At 42.5% G+C, this 25429-nt stretch overlaps 1 protein-coding gene across 2 annotated transcripts in view; it reads right to left on the bottom strand.

Annotated features, from left to right (window-relative positions):
* SSH2 (slingshot protein phosphatase 2) overlaps positions 1–25429 on the bottom strand; it is a 282722-nt gene that overhangs the window by 130124 nt on the left and 127169 nt on the right. Inside the window, exon 1 of one of the 2 annotated variants that reach the window (XM_030222193.1) lies at positions 6823–7117. The exons of the other annotated variant lie outside the window; for it this stretch is intronic. Coding sequence (XP_030078053.1) covers positions 6823–6878 — 56 coding nt within the window. The 5' untranslated portion in view covers positions 6879–7117. Of the gene's footprint in view, positions 1–6822; positions 7118–25429 lie in introns of those variants that run through there. 2 annotated transcript variants of the gene reach the window in all.

The following is a 25429-nucleotide window of genomic DNA, read 5'->3' as shown; positions in this document are numbered from 1 at the left end:
TAGACCTGAAGCTGAGTTCTGTCACCATGAAAGAAGGCTTGTTTTTGTTGAAGTGGGAACCCTGAAAGCTAGATTTGCCTAGTCTGTAACACCTGGCCTCAAGAAACCTCAGACGAGACAAAGGATTTAAAAGAATCATTAGGTTTGTCCTCTGGCAATCTCTATGACTTGGAGTTCCCTGGGTCTTTAACCAACTTCTCTAGATCTTCTCCAAACAAAACTTTACCTCTAAAAGGTAGCTTGCTAAATGTGACTTAGAAGCCATATCAGCTGACTAATGCCTAAGCCAGAGCTATCTTCTTGCTGAGCATGTCCAGAATTGGCTATGCACTAGAACTGGCTGACATAACTGCACATTGGAGCTAACTAGTGTGGCTGAGAACGAGAGCTAGCTGGTGTAGCAGAACATGGCTGTTTGTACCATTGTGCACTATTGAAAAGGTGCAAACATGCAACAGAAGCATGTAGAGAAACTACAACATACAACTAGTGGTGCCACTGATACAGTGGTGGCTGGAGCTGGTATGCAATAGTTTTGGTCAGTGTCAGTGTGCAATACCAGCTGATACCAATGTCGAGGATTTAGACCCAGCTCCAAAACTCTTCTCATGCTGAGCCTCTCTGCACAACTAGGTCCTTTTCTTCATTCGAAGACAAAGGACACAGTTGGAAGAAAACTTAAAAGAGGGGAAAAAGAGAAACTAAAACACTAAGGGTAAGGCAAAAAGGGGAAACCGAACACAGGAAGCGGAAAAATATTGTTGAAAATGCACTCAAAATGCTCTTTAGGACTGAGCTGTGAAGAGCAGAAGCAAAATGCGACCACTCCTCACGGTGGTGGTAAAAAACTGCAGTAACCGCTCTCTTGCAGCAGGCACTCACGCATGAACAGTGGAGCGTGTCTTGCACTCCACAAAGCTCTTGCTAGCTTGTTATAAGATCTGGACCAGGCAACACAGGACTGCGTTACCCATTTGTGAGAATTATGGCCTGCTTGTCCTTGGAGATGACTTTTGTACTCCACTAGAAAAGAAACAGCTGGCAAAATCAGCCCATTTTTAGTGGCTCCCTTTTGAGAGCTAGATCAGCACTTTTGACTACTGTTAGTAAGCCGCAGTTTTTGAAGTAAATTTGGAAACTGAAATTGTTTTACATGAACTATAGACTGTCTATGTTAGTGTCACTCACTACAAATATTAATTCAAAACAAAAGCAGAAATGTTTGCCAGAAAAGGGTTTGCACGGCCCTTTTTACAGCGCTCTTAACAGAAGCAATTCAGTAGCCACCCAGAAGGGGGGGGGGGGGGGGGAACCTCCAGAAGAGCAGAAAAAAATACAACTAAATGATTAGCAGGTGCATTTTAAAAAACTTTTTTTTTAATCTATGAGGTTACACAATTTTTGTGGCGTGGATCCATTCAAAATGGTTGACATTAAAAAAATGAACAATGACAGAGATTTATCACAGAAACATGAAAAAAGTTTGTGATACAAAAAGATAGCAGTAACTAATGTGTGCAAACACTATACATCCTGGTAATAAGGGAGGTAGCTTTGAATTTTCATTTTTTACAACAGCAGGTATGTATGATATTCAATGTTATCAGTATTTCCCTTATAGCTTAAGTACAACCGAGAGATTATCAGATTATCTTTACTTGTTGATACACCACTGTATCGTAAAAAGCAGTTTACAATTAAACATTTTTACAGAAATAAAGAAGCAAGAGGAAACAGGATAAATACAAAATAGAATCATTTACACATGAACTCCAAAAAAGGGGTAAAGTAATAATAAATTAGCACCTATAATGTGAAAGAGGGGTAGAGGTATATATAAACATTCAAACACAGGACAATGCTGGAAGCCATGGGCCTAAAAAGATGTAAATGTTTATGTTTTTTCAAGTCTGATGTATCACTGTTTCTGTCAAGAAGATGAATGTACAAACAAAACCATTAATATGATTTAGAAAAGATCACCATCATAATTATAGGACAGATATTAACATTTTAAGCAGAAAATAAAAAAGTCAACTTCGTCAGTGTAGAATAATCATAAAACAGACAACTGCTTCTTAATCACAAACTGATCCCATAAGCCAATTCAAAAGAGTTTTAAATTTAATGAGAATTCAGATCTTATAGCAGGGGGGTTAAAGTCATTCCTGGGAACTCTGCCTTCTTTTTATAGCTCCCCAGCTTTGGAATGACTTACCCCCTGCTATAAGATCTGAACTCTCATTCATTAAATGTAAATCTCTTTTAAAAACTCTTTTTTGGATGGGGGGGAGGGTGAGAAACACAAGACAGTGGGCATCAATAGATATAAGAGCAATTTGGGGTGTACGGAATGGTTAGGGAGGAGAGATATAATGGTGTGCCCAAAAATGCCTGGCCTGCTGATGACTCCCAAATCTACCTTTCTACCCCTGATATCTCACCTTGCATCCAAACCAAAGTTTCAGCGTGCTTGTCTGACATTGCTGCCTGGATGTCTCAACGCCACCTGAAATTAAATATGACCAAAACCGAGCTTCTCATTTTCCCCCCCAAACCCACCTCCCCGCTCCCCCCGTTTTCTATTTCTGTTGATGGCTCTCTCATTCTCCCTGTCTCCTCAGCTCGAAACCTTGGGGTCATCTTTGACTCTTCTCTCTCCTTCTCTGCTCATATCCAGCAGATTGCCAAGACCTGTCGTTTCTTTCTTTACAACATCCGTAAAATCCGCCCCTTTCTTTCCGAGCACTCTACCAAAACCCTCATCCACACCCTTGTCACCTCTCGTTTAGACTACTGCAATCTGCTTCTTGCTGGCCTCCCACTTAGTCACCTCTCCCCTCTCCAGTCGGTTCAAAACTCTGCTGCCCGTCTCGTCTTCCGCCAGGGTCGCTTTACTCATACTACTCATACTACCCCTCTCCTCAAGACCCTTCACTGGCTCCCTATCCATTTTCGCATCCTGTTCAAACTTCTTCTACTAACCTATAAATGTATTCACTCTGCTGCTCCCCAGTATCTCTCCACACTCGTCCTTCCCTACACCCCTTCCCGTGCACTCCGCTCCATGGATAAATCCTTCTTATCTGTTCCCTTCTCCACTACTGCCAACTCCAGACTTCGCGCCTTCTGTCTCGCTGCACCCTATGCCTGGAATAAACTTCCTGAGCCCCTACGTCTTGCCCCATCCTTGGCCACCTTTAAATCTAGACTGAAAGCCCACCTCTTTAATACTGCTTTTGACTCGTAACCACTTGTAACCACTCACCTCCACCTACCCTCCTCTCTTCCTTCCCGTTCACATTAATTGATTTGATTTGCCTACTTTATTTATTTTTTGTCTATTAGATTGTAAGCTCTTTGAGCAGGGACTGTCTTTCTTCTATGTTTGTGCAGCGCTGCGTATGCCTTGTAGCGCTATAGAAATGCTAAATAGTAGTAGTAGTAGTAGTAGTAGTAGGAAGGAGAGACATAATGAAGACTGGCGGCGATCAGATGATCTTCTTCTTCCCGTGCAGTGCCTTCAGACAGAAGTGAGAGGCGCTGCACGGGCCGGTAATGCGGAGGGGGGGCCCGGTGGAGGGGGGAGCGGTGGCGACGACCTCAGGGGGGTGGCGGGGGCACGGGGCGGAGAATGGCGGAAGGCAGAGCTGTGGGACAGTACAGAGACAGGAAGAGAGGAAGGGAGGGGGGCCGGGGCTGCTAAAGTTTGGATATTCGTGCAGGGGAGCAGCGGGGACCTCGGGTGGGGGGGGGGGGGCAAGGCCGTCCATACAGGACACTCCTGACGAGCGCCTTTGCCCCCTCCCGATCTATTTCGATTTTTGTTTTGATTAGTGCAGGGGGAAGCGGGGAGCCACGTGTTTGTGTTGTGGTTTTTTTTGTTTGTTTTGACGTTTGTGGCATGCGCAGAGCAGCCCGCATAACGTTTGGCTGCTCTGCGCATGCTTTAGGGGCCGATTACCGACGGGAATTACAAATTTTTGATACATTGTACTACTGTTCAATACCGTACCGAACATGTGCGACTTGTTTTTTTGGTGCATTCTTCGTTTTTTTCAAATTCGTTAAGGACTTTAACGTTTTAGATTGTTTAACGTTTGGTTGATGCATCTGGGCCTAAATTCCAAGGTGATAAAGGCATCAGCTGTTAAATTCAGATGTAAAGAAGTGTGCAAAAGAACTAAAGGCTAAGCACAGAGGGTTTTTTTTAAAATACCACTTCTGAGGAGAAGTAAAAGGTTAGCTCAGGGGCTCCCAAACTTTCTCAGTTTATGGTGCCCTTCGTGTTTAAGTAATACCCTAGGCCACATTTCGTCTCAGGTCTCTACCCCCCCCCCCCCCCACGCGTGCGATGACAATGGCAGCATAGAGTCCTACCTCTGCTGGCAGGGATGCCCAAGTCCTGCCAGCTGTGGTCCACTGCTTGAGCCCTGAGCTCCATGCTGCCTGAGGAAGTTGGTGGCATGCTTCAGCCGCTGAAGCAGGCATTCCTGTGCATGCTCAGTTCTGCCGGCAGCTGACTGTTTCAGCTGGCTAGGCTTTGGCATTCCCATCAGCCATTCCATGGGTGACAGTTTTTAAGGTGGTCTTAAAATATGTCACAGCTCCCCTGTGAGTTTGCTGTGGTGCTCTGTGGCAATCAGTCTGGGAACAGCTGGGTTAGCTTGTTCTTCTGTAGTCAATATTAGTGAGGATTTCATGCCTGTTTTTTCTCTTTGCTGAGAACATGAAGAACCCACAACTTTTTTCTGCCTTTGTTGAAGGAGATGGGTTAAAGAAAGAAAAGAAAAACAGTAGGGGATGAAGAGATATAGGGAAGCTATATTTCAGTTCAGAATATTGATGTTTTAATGCAAAACAGCATTCTAGCATATGTACATAATGTATCAGTGTAGTTAGCCTGTTTACTTCAGGGGAGGGGACAAATGGGAAGGAAGTCATATAGGGAGGGGGGAGAAGGACAATTTAGTATTAGCACCTGCAACATTTCAGAGGGTGCTACCCCCTTCATGTTCATACCAAACTACACATATGGCATAAAGTATGTTAATTAAAAACAGCTACAATTTTCCCATCTTCAACAATACTGATGCCCAGGATAGCATTCCTGCACATGCACATATGTGCATGCAATTCTAAGTTCTACGTCAGTAGACATTTGTGTGTGCAACTTGTTTGCATACTATTTGATTAGTGCAAAAAAAGGTTTAAGAACGTAGGGTTACAGTACACATTTACCCACAAAGACAAGTTTTAAGAATGACAGAAAAATTCATATCCTGTCCCAGTAACAGTAAAGTCATCACCACAGTACTACACCTGGCTGTATCTCAGCAACTTTAAGAACTGCATCAGTTACCAGGGGTATGAATTAACCCATTGCCTTGGATGGAGGGTGAGTGTGTTAAAACAAGGAAATAACCCGATGGAGGTACAATATGTATTCAAACTATCATTTTTTTTAAAAGGACAACTTAATCTTATGTTGGCAGCATACATCAAAATTTAGCCTTCTGGAAAGAAATGGATACCCTGAACATACTCATCATGGGAGCCAACTTTGTGATTACCAGTGGGTGCTCTCAGCACCCTCAGTATTGAGCAAGCTCCTTGTGTCCAGACAGGTACAATATTGATGGATCCCCCAATCATTTTGAAATTCTGGTGCCTATGCTCTGTATGTCATAGCCAAGAAAATTTCTTCATGTTCCACAAAACACTTGCACTGAGAGCGAAAGTGCTACAAATAGTAAACTAGAAGAACCTGAATTCAGGCTACATCATCCCAACAAAAGAAAGAATGCAATCTTCCAATGAAACACATGTTGTGAAACAGATCATAATACTGCCTATGTTTAGGGAAAGGTTGGTGTTCTTATCTACAACAAAACACAAAACACTGAATACACATTCCCTTTGTGCAATACTAGAGCCAGGCAGCACCTATCTGCAGCAACCCCAGAGATACTTGATTCTACACTTTTGGTCTAGTAATAAAACCAATGTCTTCGGGTATGACCAAACACCTTTTTGAGTCTGAAGCCAGAGCAGTCGCTGTCAGATATCCAAAGAATCCCAGTGTCATAGCTTTCCTTGGCATAAATCCTGTTCACAAGAATTGAGGGGGGGGGGGGGGGGGTGGAGCTTACTAACCACTTTACTGATGGAAAGATCGTTTATGTCTTTTAGCAAATATTTCAGTTTTTAAACTTTTCTGCGCTGTTAAACTTGCTAAAAAGTAGTTAACTCTCAAATATTTATTAGGATACTTCACTTCTACAAAAACATACATGCAACTTGCTTCATACCTTCATTTTTATAAACTTTTCCAAAATCAGTCTTTGAATAACTTTTGCCCAGAATTTGCTTCCTACAATTGTCCACAAACTGCTTTTAGAACTTGGTCAGAGTTTATTCTTGCTGCTACTGTTGTATAGCGCTTGGTCAACTGAGCCAAAATCAAGTCACAACTACATGAAATCTAGTTGTTTTGTTAGTTCTCCTAAACACGGAGGTCAGCAAATAATCTAGCGTGGGTTTTTTTTTTTTTTTGGGGGGGGGGGGGGGGGTCAGCTTCCGAAGCTGGTAAAAAAATGTATTGTTATTTCAATAAAAAAGGTATCAACTTCTACATCGTTTAAAAACATTTCCATACAGCAAATAATTTGTAAGGTATCACTTTTTCCTGGCTTAAGTATATTTGCGGGTACTTTTCAAGCTTTAGTTCTAAAGCCAAGTTTCTAGGATCCAAGTTGCTTCAGTTTATCAATTCTTTCAGCCACTAAGCTCTAAAAGTGGCCGCCAGTGTCCGATACTCACAGCTGGTTGATGGTGTTTTGCGAGATGACCGCATTCTCGGAGAAGTATGGGATCATTTTCTGCCAGCAGCACCCGGCTCCTGCCTTCCTCTCTTCCGCGAGCGTGCCAGAGTCATGGGGACCCCGAAGCTCGCTCACACGCTTGCCAGAAAAGGAAAGACCACAGCACAGCTCACGCTCTTTCCCGGGGCAGCAACAATCCTCCGGAGCGTCCGATGGTAGAGTGCGACGACAGAGCTCCGAGTAGTCCAAAAGTTTTCAGGAGTGGTACGAGCAGAGGCCGGAGTCTTGCCGGTGTCTGCCTCACTTCCCACTCCAAAGTCTAAACTCACAGCGGCGAGCACGCGCAGCCGGGACTGCACGAGGCTGCCTCCGCAGGGCCAGGCCAGGGAGGTTTCTGACGGGCGACGGGGCACGGACAGACAGCTTGTACCACAAGCCAAGCATTTCATGGGAGGGGCACAACAGAACATCACCTAGCAATCTGAGCTGTGCATACAGGTATTCTCTCTCAGTCGCCTTTCCCGTAATGATGATGCAAGTTTAAGACCACAAAATAAATGCCATTGGAGGGGGTGGACTTAGATCCATCATGTCTCCCATAGTGGTCAATCCAGGTCATTTTGGAGTACTTAGCAGAATAGATTCTAATCTTTATCTTGTTTGTTACAGTTTTATTGCAGCTGCTTGATTTTTAAACTAAACAGCTTAGTTCCCGGCCACCCCCCTCCTTGCCGACACAAGATGCTCAGACTATTTTTTGTTAAAACAAAACCCAGAAACAAAAAAAAAAAAACATACATCGAGAAAAACTTTAACTTTAACCATACTAAGTCTTCTTTAACCACGGATTCACACTTCACTAACATACCGGCAGACTTCTATGGTCTGTGCCCTGTGATTGGCAATGGCAAATCAAACTCGGGTATAAAGTATCACATACCATGTAAAATGGGTTTATCTTTTTGGGCAGACTCGATGGACCTACAGGTCTTTATCTGCCGTCATTTACTATGTTACTATGTTTAGTGAATGGGCAGTGTGAAGCAAGGAAATCCCTCAGTAACCAGGGCCCCAGGCAAGGAGAAAAACTTGATCAGCTGCCTCTGGAATCACGCGATTTTTCTGGGAGTGCAATTGATCGACCAAAACAAAAACCAGAAACAAAGTTTAGAAATACACATATGATGAAATACAGAACAGCCTTCCTGCCATGGTTTTGCTTTTTGTCGCTCATTTCCAGCACATGATCACTAAACAGATGCTGCACACAGTGAGCATAGGATTTTAGGAAAAGTACAAAGGACCGCTTATCTCCAGTTCCCTCATCCTGCTGGTCCTAGTTTTAGGTCAAATTTCCCTTTAATGACTAATTTAACTAACAACTGTGTAAGTTTTTAAATAGACAGTTAAAAAAAAATATTAAAGCACGGAATAATAGTCCCCAACCACAATAAGGTTTTCTGGAATGTTTTAATAAAGATGAGCAGAAATACCCTTCCTGGTGGGGTATGAAGCAAACTGCCTTTTATTTACAGACTAGCCGTTAAGCCCGTAAAAACGGGCGAGATTTCCAGCTACCCTCCTCGCCGCCGCTCCCTCCCCCCTCCATGCCGGGCCACCTGCACTGACCTGACAGCGCCTCTCACCTCCGTGTGAAAGCGCTGTAGGCAGCAGCAGATCACTCTGCTGTTGCCTGCAGCGCTTCCACACGGAGGTGAGAGGCACTGTCAGGTCAGTGCAGGAGGTCCGATGCGGAGGAGGTCGGGAGCGGCAGCGGGGATGGGGGGGAAGGGTGGAGGTTGGTGACCGCGATGTTCGTTTCCAGGCGGCAGCGTCCGACAGTGACTCCGACTCCGTTTCCCTCTCTGTTCCGCCCTCTGACGTCATCACGTCTTGACGCGAGGGCGAGACAGAGAGGGAAGTCTCTACTGCGCATTTGCAGGTGAGTCGGTCACTTGCCGTTTATATGTTTGATTCTCTTTGCAAAGCATAACACCATGTAAATGTGAATTCAGAGCATAACCTATACCTCAGGCACCCAGGAACAGCCAAAGCAATGGCATAACAGCAAAACTTCTTTTACTAAAGAAGAAAACTAAACTTATGGTCAGGACTGCAGGTTTATTTTCCCTCTTTGTATCTACAAATTTTAAAAAGATACCCAGGCCACTATGATTTTAACCAATTACTTTTATTTATTTACATTTGTATCTCGCATTTATCCATGGCAGGTAACAGGGCTCACATACTTAGATTGAATGTTTGACACATACATGGTCTTAGACAATAGTCACATACAAGGTTTTAACTAGTTTACATCCATGGTTTTAGACAGAAGTCATATGTGATTATTTGCCATTATGAGGAGAGGAAACGTGATCAGATGAAAGGGTGATGCTGGTAATAAATACAAGATCAAGAAAGGAGTTCAGTGTAAATAAAGAGAGGGGTTAAACAGAATGGTCTTCATGTGGCTGAGAAGGCTTTTACAAGCAGATACGTTTTTAGTAAATACTTGAATTGTCAGGTGTCTTCACATGTTCTCAGGTATCCTGGTAGAGCATTCCACAAGGCAGGGGCAGTGAAGGAGGAGGCTCAGGCTCGTAGTTTTGTCTCAATGTAGTTATATGATTTTGCAGAAGGTAAACATAGCTGATTGGATGTCTCTGATCTTAGCATTTGTTTTGGTTGGTATGATGGCAGGGCATTTCGGAAGTAGGCTGGAACTGTCCCAAATATACGTTGATGCATCAGCAGAAGAATCTTGAATTGCACTTTGTATGGTATATGAAGCCAATACAGTTCTTTTTTAATGTTGGAGTGATGTGTTCTGACTTTGAGATTCCTGTGATCAATTGTGCAGCTGCATTTTAGATGACTTGTAGGGCTTGCATTCGGGAAGCTGGTATGGCTAGAAATAGCCAGGTTTCCCTCGGGTGACCTTTCATGGGAGGGGGGGGGGGGAAGGAAGCATCTGAATTAAGCTCGGTGACAATGTCACTTCTGCCAGTGACATTAGTTTACTTACAGTATTTCTATTTCATCTATCTTAACATTATAGTCAGGCAACAACAAAACATAAATTAGAGATAGTACCCCTTCAACAGAATTGCCCCCCCCCCCACTGGCTTTATTAGCCTGAGTGACTGCTAAGGTTTTACCAATAAACCAAAATTTCATATAATCTGTCTCATTTCTTATTTCTGCTGGAAAGCTATTCCATAATAATGGTCCAACACTCACATTACATTAAGGTTTCCTGAGCAAAATATCAAAATGGGCCCCTAGAGCAAGGGTGCTCCTCATCAGAAGATAGGGGGCTGCCATATGTGCTCCCCCCACCTCCACTTTGCCCAGGCAACACTGGGACTACTCAGGTGGAATTTAGGTCCCTGTCTCCTCTATATGATCAGAGATGCTGACTATCTGAGAATGCCCAAGCACTACTAGTTCAATACTAGTGTACTTGTTACAAAAATTAAAATAAAGTTCACCTTTTTGTACAACTACTTTTAAAACTGTTTTGAAAATGAATAAAATAAGCTTACCAGCAGATTACTGAACTATACCTTACTGGATATAGCACAAGATCAGAGACTTGGATTAAGTTGTCTTTTTTTTCCCCCATTTACAACTGCAGTGTAAATTCACACACCCTTGTACACTTCACATTCTGCTGTCTATAAAGCAAAGATCTTACCTGTAGCAGGTATTCTCTGACCACAGGCGACCTTATATTATCACATATGGGTAACACGGTCCAGTGCTTGTAACAAGCTTTACAGAACTCTCTGGAGCGCGAGTTGCACTCCACTGTGCATGTGCAAGTGCCTTCCTGCTCACTGTAAGAGCGCGGGACCAACAGTACAATACTATAACATACTACAAAGAGAAGGTAACTCCAAGGGGAGGTGGGAGGGTATGTAAGAATATAAGGCCTGCTGTCCTCGGAGAATACCTATTACAGGTAAATATCTTTGCTTTTTGCAAGGACAAGCAGGCCTGTAATTCTCACATGTGGGAATCCCTAGCTACCAGGCTCACTGAAAACAACCACCATTGGTCAATTAGACCTTGCAACATCGAGGACAAAATACAGATTAACCTGAAATTATATACAAACTGTGCGAGTGTGAAGCCTGGAACAGAACAGAAAAAAACAACACATAATACATCAGGTCCGTAATGAGTTGCTGTCTGTAAATACTGGATGAGGAGCGGGAGATTAAATGATACCCCTATACTGCATCCTTATTCATGTGAACTCTGTTTCTCTGTCTTCAGTAACTTACAAAAAAAAAAAACCCCTGCTGACAACAAATCTTAAGTAAACCTGCTAGCCTCAAGCTACACCTAACCAGTAATTTTGTGCCTGCCTTGGGCATGGACACGGAATGGCTCACTTTTTTTGAGAATGCAGGTAATCGAAAATATAACTCCACAGTTTTAGCTATGACAGTACCAGGCAAGTTTAATGAAGTCAGCACTGGCTGCATAGCAAGAGGAGACATCATGGCTCACTCTGTTTCAGCTAACATAACAGGATTCAGCAAACAGCATATTTTTAGCCAACTGCGGATACATTAATGCTTTAAAAGAATCTACTTCATTCATTGTAGGTTCCTGTAAGGGCTAGCATTCCTAAGGATACAGCCAAGAGTAACAAGTCCATGAAACACAAGCAAACTGTATATACATTGGAGAGAGTGCCCTGCTGATCAAGATGTCTGCCCCTAACGTCTGTAAACCTGAGCAGTATTCTCCCCAGGACCTTCTGAATGGGCACACCACCTAGCTAACAGAAAATTTTATAATACTGCACAATACTCCCTGCCCCTACCTAGCTACTCCTTCATGAAACTCAGCTGTCAAAAATTTCTGGGGAGAACACTACTTTGCACCTTGACTTGGCCTTTAATTCCTTGGAGACCCACAATGAGTACAAACTAAATTCGGTAAACATTTATGTCTATAAAACTAACATTTTGCATAAAAGAATGCACAAATAAAGAATGAAAACCATAAACCTTTATTTCTGTTTTTAATCTGTGTTGGAAACAATTCCTGCCCAATGTTTTCCTCCTGCCAAGTTCCCAGAATATTGTCAAAACCAATGTGCCACAAGTGGTAAGACAAGCTCATAGCTATGGAAAGAACTGGACCCTGACACCACCCAAAGAGCAGTAAGCAGCAGAAAACTATTTCTACAGGACTGTGTTTATCTCATCATGCACACATTCAGAAAGCAAAGCAATACTTATGAATCAAAGTTTAAAAACATATTTTCCAAAAACAGCATCAGCAGAATTTTGGTTGATTAGTAAAGATTTATCAATGTTAGTGTTCTGCAGGCTGTTTGAGGAACAGCAACCACATTTCATCATATCAGCCTCTACATGTGTACGTAAGTACATAAGTAATGCCATACTGGGAAAAGACCAAAGGTCCATCGAGCCCAGCATCCTGTCCCTGACAGTGGCCAATCCAGGTCAAGGACACCTGGCAAGCTACCCAAACGTACAAACATTTTATACATGTTATTCCCGAAATTGTGGATTTTTCCCAAGTCCATTTAGTAGCGGTCTATGGGCTTGTCCTTTAGGAAACCGTCCAACCCCTTTTAAAACTCTGCCAAGCTAACCGCCTTCACTATGTTCTCCGGCAACAAATTCCAGAGTTTAATTACGCGTTGGGTGAAGAAAAATTCTCCTATTTGTTTTAAATTTACTACACTGTAGTTTCATCGCATGCCCCCTAGTCCTAGTATTTTTGGAAAGCGTGAACAGACGCTTCACATCCACCTGTTCCACTCCACTCATTATTTTATATACCTCTATCATGTCTCTCCTCAGCCGTCTCTTCTCCAAGCTGAAAAACCCTAGCCTCCTTAGTCTTTCTTCATAGGGAAGTTGTCCCATCCCTGCTATCATTCTACTATATCTTTCTTGAGATGCGGCAACCAAAATTGAACACAATACTCAAGGTGCGATCGCACCATGGAGCAATACAATGGCATTATAACATCCTCACACCTGTTCTCCATACCTTTCCTAATCATACCCAACATTCTATTCGCTTTCCTAGCCGCAGCAGCACACTGAGCAAAAGGTTTCAGTGTATTATCAACGACGACACCCAGATCCCTTTCTTGGTCCGTAACTCCTAACGTGGAACCTTGCATGATGTAGCTATAAATTCGGGTTCTTTTTTCCCCACATGCATCACCTTGCACTTGTTCACAATAAATGTCATCTGCCATTTAGCCGCCCAGTCTCCCAGTCTCGTAAGGTCCTTCTGTAATTTTTCACAATCCTCTCGCAAGTTAACGACTTTGAATAACTTTGTGTCATCAGCAAATTTAATTACCTCGCTGGTTACTCCCATCTCTAAATCATTTATAAGTATATTAAAAAGCAGCAATCCTAGCACTGACCCCTGAGGAACCCCACTAACTGCCCTTCTCCATTGTGAATACTGCCCATTTAACCCCACTCTCTGTTTCCTATCCTTCAACCAGTTTTTAATCCACAATAGGACATTTCCTCCTATCCCATGACCCTCCAATTTCCTCTGTAGCCTTTCATGAGGTACCTTGTCAAACGCCTTTTGATAATCCAGATACACGTCAACCGGCTCCCCTTTGTCCACATGTTTGTTTACTCCTTCAACGGATTGAAGTAAATTGGTCAGACAAGATTTCCCCACACTAAAGCCGGGCTGACTTGATCTCAATAATCCATGTCCTTGGATGTGCTCTGTAATTTTGTTTTTAATAGTGGTCTCTACCATTTTCCCCAGCACCGACGTCAGACTCACCGGTCTATAATTTCCCGGATCTCCCCTGGAGCCTTTTTTTAAAAAATCTGTGTTACACTGGCCACCCTCCAATCTTCCGGTACCACGCTCAATTTTAAGGATAAATTGCATATCACTAACAGTAGCTCTGCAAGCTCATTTTTCAGTTCTATCAGTACTCTAGGATGAATACCATCCGGTCCAGGAGATTTGCTACTCTTTAGTTTGCTGAACTGCCCCATTACGTCCTCCAGGTTTACTGTGAATTCAGTAAGTTTCTCTGACTCATCCACTTGAAATACCATATCTGACACCAGTATTCCACCCAAATCTTCCTCAGTGAAGACCGAAGCAAAGAATTCATTTTATCTCTCCACTACGTCTTTGTCTTCCTTTTATCGGTCTTTATTTTCTATTACACACACACACACATATATATATATATATATATATATATATATATATATATATATATATATATATATATATACACACACACAAATTATCTGCTGGATTCTATATATCGTGCCTAACATTCTATGCCTAAATCCAAGCGTATTCTATAACCATGCTCATAACTTAAATTGCCTTAACAAGCCAATCAGTGTTAACAGCACTTAAGCAATAATGAGTATTAATTGGCAATAATTAGAATTTACGAGCATAACTTGCTAAGCGTATGCTATAACTCATTGTGCCTAAATTCTAATGCGCACGTCCAAAAATGGGCATGGTTATGGGTGGAGAAATGGGTGTTTCATGGGCATTGTTATAGAATATAACCCAGTCCATGTAAATCTAAGTGTATTCTATATACCGTACCTAAATCTTATAGAATACGCTTAGGCGAAAATAATTTCTGTGTGGATTTTCCTGGTTCATCTATAGAATCGCCCCCTATACACACAAAATAAATAAGGTTATATGGATACATCTAAAACCTGTGAGCCAGCTACCCATTGGTGGACAAAAAGAGGATGAACCAAGCTCTTTCCCGATGTTAATGCAGACAGGCCGTATTTCCCCAATCATCATCTTGAGTGACACTGGAAAAGCTCAAATTCAAAACCATGCTGTGGTGTGTGGCCATAGGTATGCACCCCAAGTGGTGAAACCTAAGGGGCAGGTTGTGCCCCTAAGAAGCCCTTTTTGAGCTCCACAGCTTTCCAGACTTTGCTTTTCAAGTTTTTTGGGGAGTTGACTGACAATCCTTTACATGTTGGATGTATTTCTTCTATTGACTTTTCCCCACTGGATTATTATTATTTTTTTTTTTGTTGTTGTTGGCTATAAGGAAATGCAAGGGGGACGTGAAGATACTGGCCATGTCCTATGAATAAACACTTCACTCCCCGTGTATTGGTAACTCCTAATTTGAAGGCTCCAGCTCTTTCCTTGTCAGATGGAGCTTCTTTAAGTTCTACAAACCGCACACCTCCACTCCCATCCTCTTATAAGGCTCAAAGCATGTTTTTCCAACAGGAAATTTCCCTAAGTAGAAACAACAGGCTCTAGTGAACTGCCTGTGCCTTTGACTACTACAGCCAAGTTGCTCCAACATTTGCAATTTTGTGAACCAGTTGTTACAATATATACTCAACTATAAGCTGAGATTTTGGGGTTTTAAAAATGCCCCAAAATTGGGATCTTGGCTTATAGTCAAGTTAGCACACAATTTTTGGTCTTCTTCCTCCCCCGCCTCCACATTGGTAACTGCAAGCTTGGCCGGTGCAGGGCCTTGAGCACGCACGTATTCTCAAGGCTCCTCACTGGACAAGTTTGCAGTTACCATACTTCTGTGTCAGCAAGAGCTTCAGAGGCAGCGTGCAGCACATACAAGGCAGCACATACAAGGTTAAACAAAAATTGACACAATTTTATTACAATGAACTACAACACTATGGGGTCCTTTTACTAAGCTGTACTAGTAAATGGGCTTAGCGTGTCCTAACACAGGTCTTTCTTACATCCATTTCTAGTGTGGCCATAAAATTGGCATTTTTCTATTTGTTGAAGTTTTGGCAGTACGCTAATGTTAGTATTAACATGCAGCCATATAAAATATTAATGTGGGAGCACTTACCACCCATGATTTACGAGGCACTAAGGGTTCCTGTGTTATGAATGCTCTAACCAGTTAGCACGCTGGTGATGTCAACTTGCTAACTGAATAGTGTTTCCATGCCCATTATCTACATGACATGCTCCTCCAAAACAGAAATTTAAAAAAAATTAAAAACTGCATGTGCAAAACTAATGCAGAATTGTTTATCACATACTACATTAGGTCATTTTTCCTGTGTTAAGCACATGCGTTAGTGCCTAATGTATCTTAGTAATTAGGCCCCTATATGAACTGGTGGAGACCAGCTAAACTTGGAATTACCACCGTTTTGGCATTTCCTTCTGCTTACACTCAATTGGTTTATTACCCCTCATACAGCCCTACCATTGGGCAAGGGTTATTAGTTGATGATTTAAGTGTTGTAGTTCATTGTACTAAAAGATAAATAGAAATTTTGACACAACTTTATCTGCTATGGTTTCCTTGCTTTGGCTTCTGCGGATCTGTGATACCGTTGGCTTTGCAGTTTTAAATCAATAACTGGTGCAGTCAAAATCATTATCATTTCATGCTCACTAACCCAAGAATGAAAATTCCACACACCAAGGAACAACTACTTTCAGAGTGATACCATTGGCTTTCTGAATTTGTCAGACTGAGAAACCATGACTGTCATGGCTTCTGGACTTGTCTGGCAGGACTCAAGGAAAGGAAACTGACAGGCAAGTGCAAATTTCCCCTTCCTTAACAACCATGTCTGACAAGTGGGATGCACTCAAGCTCTACTCACACCAGTCAGAAGAAAACCACAATACTGACCTACAATGGCAGAAAGTAGTAAAGTCCATTCCAGCTGATTTGTAGGGAAAAATTTTTAAGAAGTTTTTACTTGGTTCTTCTGCAATAAACTTACTGCCTTTTGCCTCTGACATACTGGGGATCCTAAAAGGGGGTATGGAAAAGTCCAATATACATTAAGATGGGACATCCTTTCTAGATTTCAGATGGGCACTTAACTTTTTTTGTGCATAAATGGACTTACTGCCTTCTGCCACTGCAGGGCAGAATAGCTGTCAGAACTTTGATACCAAACATGTCAAACATCCAGGCCTGCATATCCATGCTGAAGCAGAGAGTGGTAACAAAGGAAGCAAGAGCACTACCCTATCATTATCATCTGAAAGACAGAGGAACTCTGCCTATGAGGATCCTTGTGCTCTGAGTGGGCCAGCTGGCCTTTTGAGGCTTGCCAACTCTTGTTAGTGTGGCCCAAGGTGATCTTCTGCTTGGCCCATCCTGGAATTGATGCCTTAAAGACCACTGTGCCTTATAAGGACACATTAGTAGACCAATGATCTATCCAAACACTTGGAAGGACCTGTGCACTTACAAACATCTAAAAATTAGTACATAAGTGTTGCCATACTGGGACAGACCAAAGGTCCATCAAGCCCAGTATCCTGTTTCCATCAGTGGCCAATCAAGGTTATAAGTATCTGGCAAGATCCCAAAACAGTACTATACATTTTATACTGCTTATCCAAGAAATAAGCAGTGGATTTTCCCCAAGTCTATTTTAATAATGGCTTATGGACTTTTCTTTTAGGAAGTTAGCCACACCTTTTTCAAACCCCACTAAGCTAACTGCTTTTAACACATTCTCTGGCAACGAATTCCAGAGTTTAATTACATGTTGAGTGAAGAAATATTTTCTCCGATTTGCTTTGCTTCAGTGCATGCCCCCTAGTCCTAGTATTTTTGGAAAGAGTAAACAAGTGATTTACATCTACTCATTCCACTCCACTCATTTTATAAACCTCTATCAAATCTCCCCTCAGCCGTCTTTTCTCCAAGCTGAACAGCCTTTCCTCACAGGGAATTCATCCCATCTGCAGGCTGTTTTCTTCAACCTTCTCTGAACCTTTTCTAATTCCACTATATCTTTTTTTGAGATGCGATGACCAGAATTGCACACAGTATTCAAGGTGCAGTCACATAATGGAGCCATACAAAGGCATTATAACATCCTTGCTTTTATATTCCATTCCTTTCCTAATAATACCTAACATTCTATTTCCTTTCTTTGTCACCGCAGCACACTGAGCAGAGTTTCAATGTATCATCAACCATGACCTAGATCCTTCTCCTGGTCAGTGACTCCTAATGCGGAACCATGTAGTTGGGGTTCTTTTTCCACATGCATCACTTTGCACTTGCTCACATTAATCATCTGCCATTTGGATGCCCAGACTCGCAAGGTCATCTTGCAATTTTTTCACAATCCTCTTGAGATTTAACAACTTTGAATAGCTTTGTGTTGTCTGCAAATTTAATTACCTCACTAGTTATTCCCATATCTAGATCATTTATAAATATGTTAAAAAGCAGCAGTCCCAACACAGATCCCTGCGGAACCTCACTATCTATCCTTCTCCACTGAGAATACTGACCATTTAACCCTACTCTGTTTTCTATCCTTTAACCAGTTTTTAATCCATAATAGAACACTACCTCCATGACTTTCCAATTTCCTCTGGAGTCTTTCATGAGGTACTATGTCAAATGCCTTCTGAAAATTCAAATACATAATATCGACTGGCTCACCTTTATCCACATATTTGTTCACCCTTTCAAAGAAATGTAGTAGATTGGTAAGGCAAGCTTTCCCTTCACTGAATCCATGTTTGGCTTTGTTTCATTAATCCGTGCTTTTGAATATGCTCTGTAATTTTGTTCTTTATAATAGTCTCTACCATTTTGCCCGGCACCGAGGTCAGGCTCACCGGTCTGTAATTTCCCGGATCACTTCTGGAACCCTTTTTAAAAATCAGCAGTACATTGACCACCCTCCAATCTTCTGGTACCATGCTTGATTTTAAACATAAATTACATATTACTTACAATAGTTCTGCAAGTTCATTTTTCAATTCTATCAATATTCTGAGATGTATACCATCCAGTCCTGGTGATTTGCTACTCTTCAATTTGTCAAATTGCCCCATTACATCTTTCAGATTTACAGATATTTGATTCAGTTTCTCTGACTCGTCAGCACTGAATACCATTCCTGGCACTGGTATCTCCCCCACATCTTCCTTGGTGAAGACTGAAGCAAAAAATTCATTTAATCTCTCTGCTATGGCCTTGTCTTCCCCGAGTGCCTCTTTTACCCCTCAGTCATCTGGCAGTCCAATTCTTTTGCTGGCTTCTTTCTTTTAATATACCTAAAAAAGCTTTTACTATGCATTTTTGCCTCCAACGCAATCCTCTTTTCAGTCTCTCTTTACCTTATTAGTGTGGACAATACAAAGATTTGTAACACAGTGGACACTCCGGAGGGAGTGGAAAACATAAAAAGAATCTGCAGAAGTTAGAAGAATGGTCTAATGTTTGGCAATTAAAATTCAATGCAAAGAAGTGCAAAGTGATGACTTAGAGAGTAGAAATCCACGAGAGACATATGTGCTAGGAGGTGAGAGGCTGATAAGATACTATCACCCCAAGATCCCTCTCCCTGTCTGTGCATAAGTATCTAAGGATCTTAAGGTGATGAAACAGTGTGACAAGACTGTGACCATAGCCAGAAAGATAGAGAGAGCTGTAACCAGCAGAAGAGAGGAGGTGTTGATGCCTCTGTACAAGTCATTGGTGAGGCCACACCTGGAGTATTGTGTTCAGTTTTGGAGGCCATATCTTGCTCCAAAAGACATATAGGAAGAGAATGGAAGACCTGAATATGTATACTGTAGAGGAGAGGAACAGGGGAGATATGATACAGACATTTAAATACTTGAAATGTATTCAAATAGAAACAAATATTTTCCATAGAAAGGAAAGTGGTAAAACTAGAGGACGTGAACTGAGGTTGTGGGGTGGTAGACTCAGGAGTAATGTCAGAAAATTCTTTTTCATGGCGAGGGTGGTGGATGCCTGGAATGTCCTCCTGAGGGAGGAGGTGGAAAAATAAAACTGTGACAGAATTCAAAAAGGCTTGGGATGAACACAGAGGATCTCTAATTAGAAAATAAATAATATAAAAACAAAATTTGAAGAGTTGCATATGTGTTTGTTTGTCAAGTGGTGTTTAGATAGCAACTCTGGCTGCATCAATTAAGGCCAGTGCTGGGCTGCCTTGTACAGTCTGAGTCCTGCACATGGCAATCTGGTTTAGAGGTAGCTGGAGAGAGCTTTGACGGAAACTCCAGTGGTTTGAAACGTGAGGACCGTGCCGGGCAGACTTTTATGGTCTTTGTCCCGCAAATGACAAGAGACGGATTTGGATAGGCTGGAGTGGGCTTTGACGGCAACTCCAGTAGTTGGAACATAAGGACAGAGCCGGGCAGACTTCTATGGTCTATGTCCCAGAAACATCAAAGAAAGACCATAATCAAGTAAATAATATCATGTTCATTGTTGATTTAAATCTTGAATTGATAATGAATGTGACTGTTGGACAGACTGAATGGACCACTCAGGTCTTTATCTGCCGTCACTTACTATGTTACTATGAAGTGATCTCAGTTTTGTGGGGTAGTCTGTATGACAACAAAAACATTGGTACCCTTTCACTGCAGGAGAACTCCACCATAACTGGAAAAAAAAAAGCTACATATTACACATTTTTTAAAAGTTACATCCCTAACCAGCCAGCACCCAACCAATCTTTGTGTATGCACCTCTATCTATCAGTATATGTACAGATGTGTGCAGGGCCCTGGGTGCATCTGACAGATTGAAGCCCCATATCAGATGTGCATTGTTGTGTGTGCACCAACAGGAAATTAAACATCTGGGCAGGCTAGTAGAATCCAAGGCAGATGCCTCAATTCCACCCCCACTTCAAAAGAACCACCCAGTGGATGTGTGTCAGGATCACTATTCAGAGACATTTGCCACTAACAGATGCATGTTAGATTTAGCACAGATAGGAAGATTAGCAGATTTAGAAAGCTTGAAAATGGAAACTCTTGACAAGCACAGGAGCCAACTTTTCAAAATGACTGGGGGTGCTAAACTCAAGGAAAGTGAATGCTCCCTAGTTACAGTAATGGTGTTTGTTCAATATTGGGGGTGCTCAAGCACCCACTGAGCTGGCACCAATGTTGACAAGACTTGGAATAAGGGTTTTTCACAATACAATGCTAACTCACCCACTTCACCTAGTTCTAAATTGACAACTATATGTCAGTTCAAACTGCCCATAACTCTGAATTTCCCAACTTTATGATGAAATGAAGGTCAATAAGAATGTTAAAAAATAAATCAATCAATAACCAGTGTATGTGAATGTAACTCACCTTGAACTACTACTGAAAAAGGTGCGAGCTAAATCCAAATAATCAATCACAGGTGAGACTTTCTTAAAAATGGAACTTAATCAACTTTTTTCTGATTGTGGCATCATTTATATCATCTACAGCTGTCAGTCTTTAACTCTTAGGTACCCAAATGGGACAGCAAACAGCTTACATTCATGTTAAAAAAAGAAAACAAAAAAGAAAGAAAACAATACTTTTTTTTAATTGGACTAACTGAAGACCTACCTATTCAATAAGGCATACCAATAAGATCAGCAATTATCAATGTAATACATCGCAACCTTACCTATCATCAGCAATGCTCTTTGTCTATACTCGCTTGTCTAATCCTCGAATACGTTATATGCTACGGCATCTCCACCTTACCTTTATCATTATTTACCTATTATCAGCTATGCTTTTGCCAATATCTACTGGTCTGAATTTCGAATACATTATTTTCTATGGCACCTCCACCTGTACCTATTATCAGTATTACTCTGTACTTATATCCACCTGTTAAACTTCGATAATGATACTCTTTATGTAACAATAATTGTCACCTCAACCTACCACCTACTAAAAATAATTCACTGTAAGCCACATTGAGTCTGCAAAGAGGTGGGAAAATGTGGGATACAAATGCAATAAATAAATAAATATAACTCTGATACTCACTTTCACATCAGTGCTAAATTCTCTCATATGCCATTTAATGTAATGTCAATGGCACTTAAAGGTTGTTTTCCTTTTAGCAGTTATAATTCTTAATTCACCATCTTCAAGCATGGTTTAGGCAACAATGCCTGCTCCAGCTTGGTTAAAGATAATTGTTGATCCTCATTGAGCTGTGATCACAATATGCACCTCTATTTGAATTTCCTGCAAATGAGTCAGGTGAAGGGATGGCCTTTGCATTTAAAAGTCTGGAATCAAAGGGGAAGAGGATTTGGAAAGCAAGAAACTTTTGGATACTAAAAAGTATTGTACGGAAGAAAAAATGAATGCTAATAAATCTTCCAGCTTTTACTTGTGTTCTATTATGTTCAACCTAAATATGCAGTAGATGAGTTTACACTAACTTCACCAAATTTCCCCAACACAAACAAATGGCCTTCCATTTCAGAAAACTGTTTTATTTGTAACAATGTGTAAACCAGAATTAAATCTGACTTGCACTACTTGCACTACTAAAACAGCTGAGCAAACTGTAACTAACAGAAGAAAACAAGAGACAAGGCAGGTACAAATTAAAACAGAGGTACTAAGTTATCCAGTTTTAGAAGGGAGACATTTTTTGGCCAGTTCTGGTTTAAAACTTGCATCCCAAAGCAGTGTGGTATTTGTAGTCCAACTGCACCCATTGAAATCAGTATTGCAGGGTCCATAATACACCATGACCTGCAAACACTGTCAGAAATCAAAGACTGACCTAAAATCTCCCTTTTAGAAGTGAGTAGTTTGGCAGGTCAAACATGATGATGCTGTGTCGTAGTTCCTCTTCCCATATTTTCCCCTGGGCTTTGTGCAACCCAGAGCTTGGGAGTTTTACCAGCGCTACTGACATTTGTGTAATTCCTTGGAATGCCTAGTTCTTCTGTGTCCCCCACATTGAATTGTTAGGCATAGGTGGTATATAAGAAAGGATATGTGTAGAGGCTGCAAACAACACATTAACGCAATTTAATGCATAAAAATTTTAACACGATTAATGGCCCTGGGTCTGCATCTAGGAGTGGCCTAGTGGTTAGTGTGGTGGACTTTGGTCCTGGGTAGGGTTACCATTTTGTGTCCTCTGAAAAAGAGGACACATGTCACGCCCCCTACCCCGCCCCCACCACGCCTCAAGCCCAGCCCCTGCCACGCCCCCTTCAGGTCCTCGTTCCGCCCCTATTCCCCGCCCCCCCGTCACATAGTCCCCTCCCCCCCATCACATACCCCCCCCCCCCCCTCATTTACTATCTAGCCCTGGTGGTCTAGTAGTGTCTTCTCTTCGGGGCAGGAAAGAGCCCCCTCTTTCCTGCCCGGAGCGCTGCCTGCCCTTGCCTGCTGCATCCTCCTCGGTCTGGCTGGGGATTCAAAATGGCCACCGAGAGTTGAAGCGGCCTCGCGAGAGTTCAACTCTCGGCGGCCATTTTGAATCCCCAGCCAGACCGAGAAGGATGATAGACAGGGGAGGCAGCGCTCCGGGCAGGAAAGAGGGGGCTCTTTCCTGCCCCGAAGACGTCACTAGACCACCAGGGAACATGGTAAGGAAGGGGAGGGGACGGGAGACCATACCCACGGCGCCGATCGCCCGCCCACACGCCCACCGCACGCACGCGCCTGCCCGCACCCGTGCCCACGTTTGTCCAGAAATCCGGACAAACGTGGGCGCGGGCAAAATCCGCCGGACGCCCCGGACATGCCCTCAAAAAGAGGACATGTCCGGGGAAATCCGGACGTATGGTAACCCTAGTCCTGGGGAACTGGGTTCGATTCCCACTACAGGCACAGGCAGCTCCTTGTGACTCTGGGCAAGTCACTTAACCCTCCATTGCTCCAGGTACAAATAAGTACCTGTATATAATACGTAAGCCGCATTGAACCTGCTATGAGTGGGAAAGCACAGGGTACAAATGTAACAAAAAATAAAAAAAATCTCCCCTCGTCTCTCTTTTCTGCTCTCCAACCAGCCAGCATTGCCTCCTCTCTCTCCTCCCCACCACCATCATCATCTTGCATTGTCTCATCTTTCTTGCCTTCCTCTTCCTCCTCCCTCACCGACTTACTTGGTCACAAGTTGCTTCTCCGGATTTGCACGGTCGCTGCAGCATAAACTGCAGAAAATAAAAAGGCATGGGGACATCACTTTGTATGCACCACTGCTGGCTTTGCTAGTCCCAGAAACAGGAAGTTATATCAAGCTCTGATGTAACTTCTTGTTTCTGGGACCGGCACAGCCAGTGACAGTGTCCCATCACCTGCCTTCTGCTTGCTGTTTCTGCTGCCATTTGCCACAGCCATGCAGCATGGAGAAGCAGTCAGTGACTAGGTAAGTCAGCAAGTGAGAGGACAGCAAAAGGAAGTCGAGAATGGTGGTGATGGGGCAATGCAGAATGATGGTGGTGGCGAGGAAAGAGATGGGATGATGCTGGATGGTTGGAGGGCAGGGGAGAGACACAGACGGGGCAGTTGGGTGGTGGTGGGGGGAGGAGGAGAGACGGGGTGATGCTGCATTGGTGTAGGAGGACAGAGAGAGAAACAGACATTTGTCAGTGTCTTCTTGTATACTTAGGTAGTATGCAAAACACTGGAAATACCAACACACGATACTGGTTATTTTAAGCAAATAGGAACAGCAATAGAAGGCCGACAGTATCTGGAATAAATAAATAAAGATAACGCACTTCTCTCTAATAATTTATATATTAGGTCTGCACATTGATTAGAAATTCACTTGGTCAGAATTACCAATGCAGTAACCTGGAAAATAAATTAAGTTTATGTGATTAATTGAGCGATTAAGATTTTTAATCAATGTGCAGCCCTAGTAATGTAATGTACTAACGGTGCAAAGATGTGAACTGAAGGAGTAGCTGCCACTCTGCTGCTTATCCACTGGGATAGGAACAAATTTATTTGGATTTATCTTGCACCTTTTTCAGTTGTAGCTCAAGACGAGTTACATTCATGTATAGTAGGCTACTTTCCCATCCCTGGGCTTGAAATCTAAGCTTGTACCAGAGGCAATGGAAGTTAAGTGATTTACCTGAGGTCACAAGGAGCACAATGGGATTTGAACCAGGCCTCCCTTGTGATCAGACTGCTGCTCTAACCATTAGGTTACTTCTCCAAGGAGATTCTTGATTAATGTTTTTGCAGCAAAGGGTATCTGAGCATGAGGGTGTTTATATAATCTACAGAAGACTGGAGATTTGCTTATTCCTTCTTACTGAGCAAAAGCCCAGGGAGGGAGGTTTGTTATCCAGGTACGCTCAGTAAAGTTGAGTTGTGGTGGGGCATGACACTGATAAGTTCCCCAGGGGTGGCACTGGTGGACTTTAGTAAGCCAGGTACAAAACAGATTGTGAGCTCACTTGGGACAGAGAAAGTACCAGCATATAATATATGTAAACTGCTTTGTTGTACCACAGAAAGGAGATATATCAAATACATGACCCTTTATCCTAAGAACACATTAGGGCTTAGCGGCATCATTAGTGGGTCACACAGCTTACTAAATGGTGACATGGACTGTGGCACAGATGATGGCAGCCTATCTTGTCCCTACAGTGGGAGATAAAGCATTAAATTGATTGAAAACCTTGTTGAATTTTTCATGGCTCAGGTATAAACTGTAGCTTTCACTTTTCCACATAGTGGTGCTGGTGGCTGTATTTCTGCTGTGTTAAAAGCAGGCAGAGGAGGGAGCAGGAATGGGTGGAGAGAACCTGGGGAGACACCGC

This window comes from Microcaecilia unicolor, chromosome 13, assembly GCF_901765095.1.
Source record: "Microcaecilia unicolor chromosome 13, aMicUni1.1, whole genome shotgun sequence".
NCBI lineage: Eukaryota > Metazoa > Chordata > Amphibia > Gymnophiona > Siphonopidae > Microcaecilia > Microcaecilia unicolor.
Note: the sequence above shows the minus strand (reverse complement) of the source record. Positions and strands in the feature narration are given on the sequence as shown.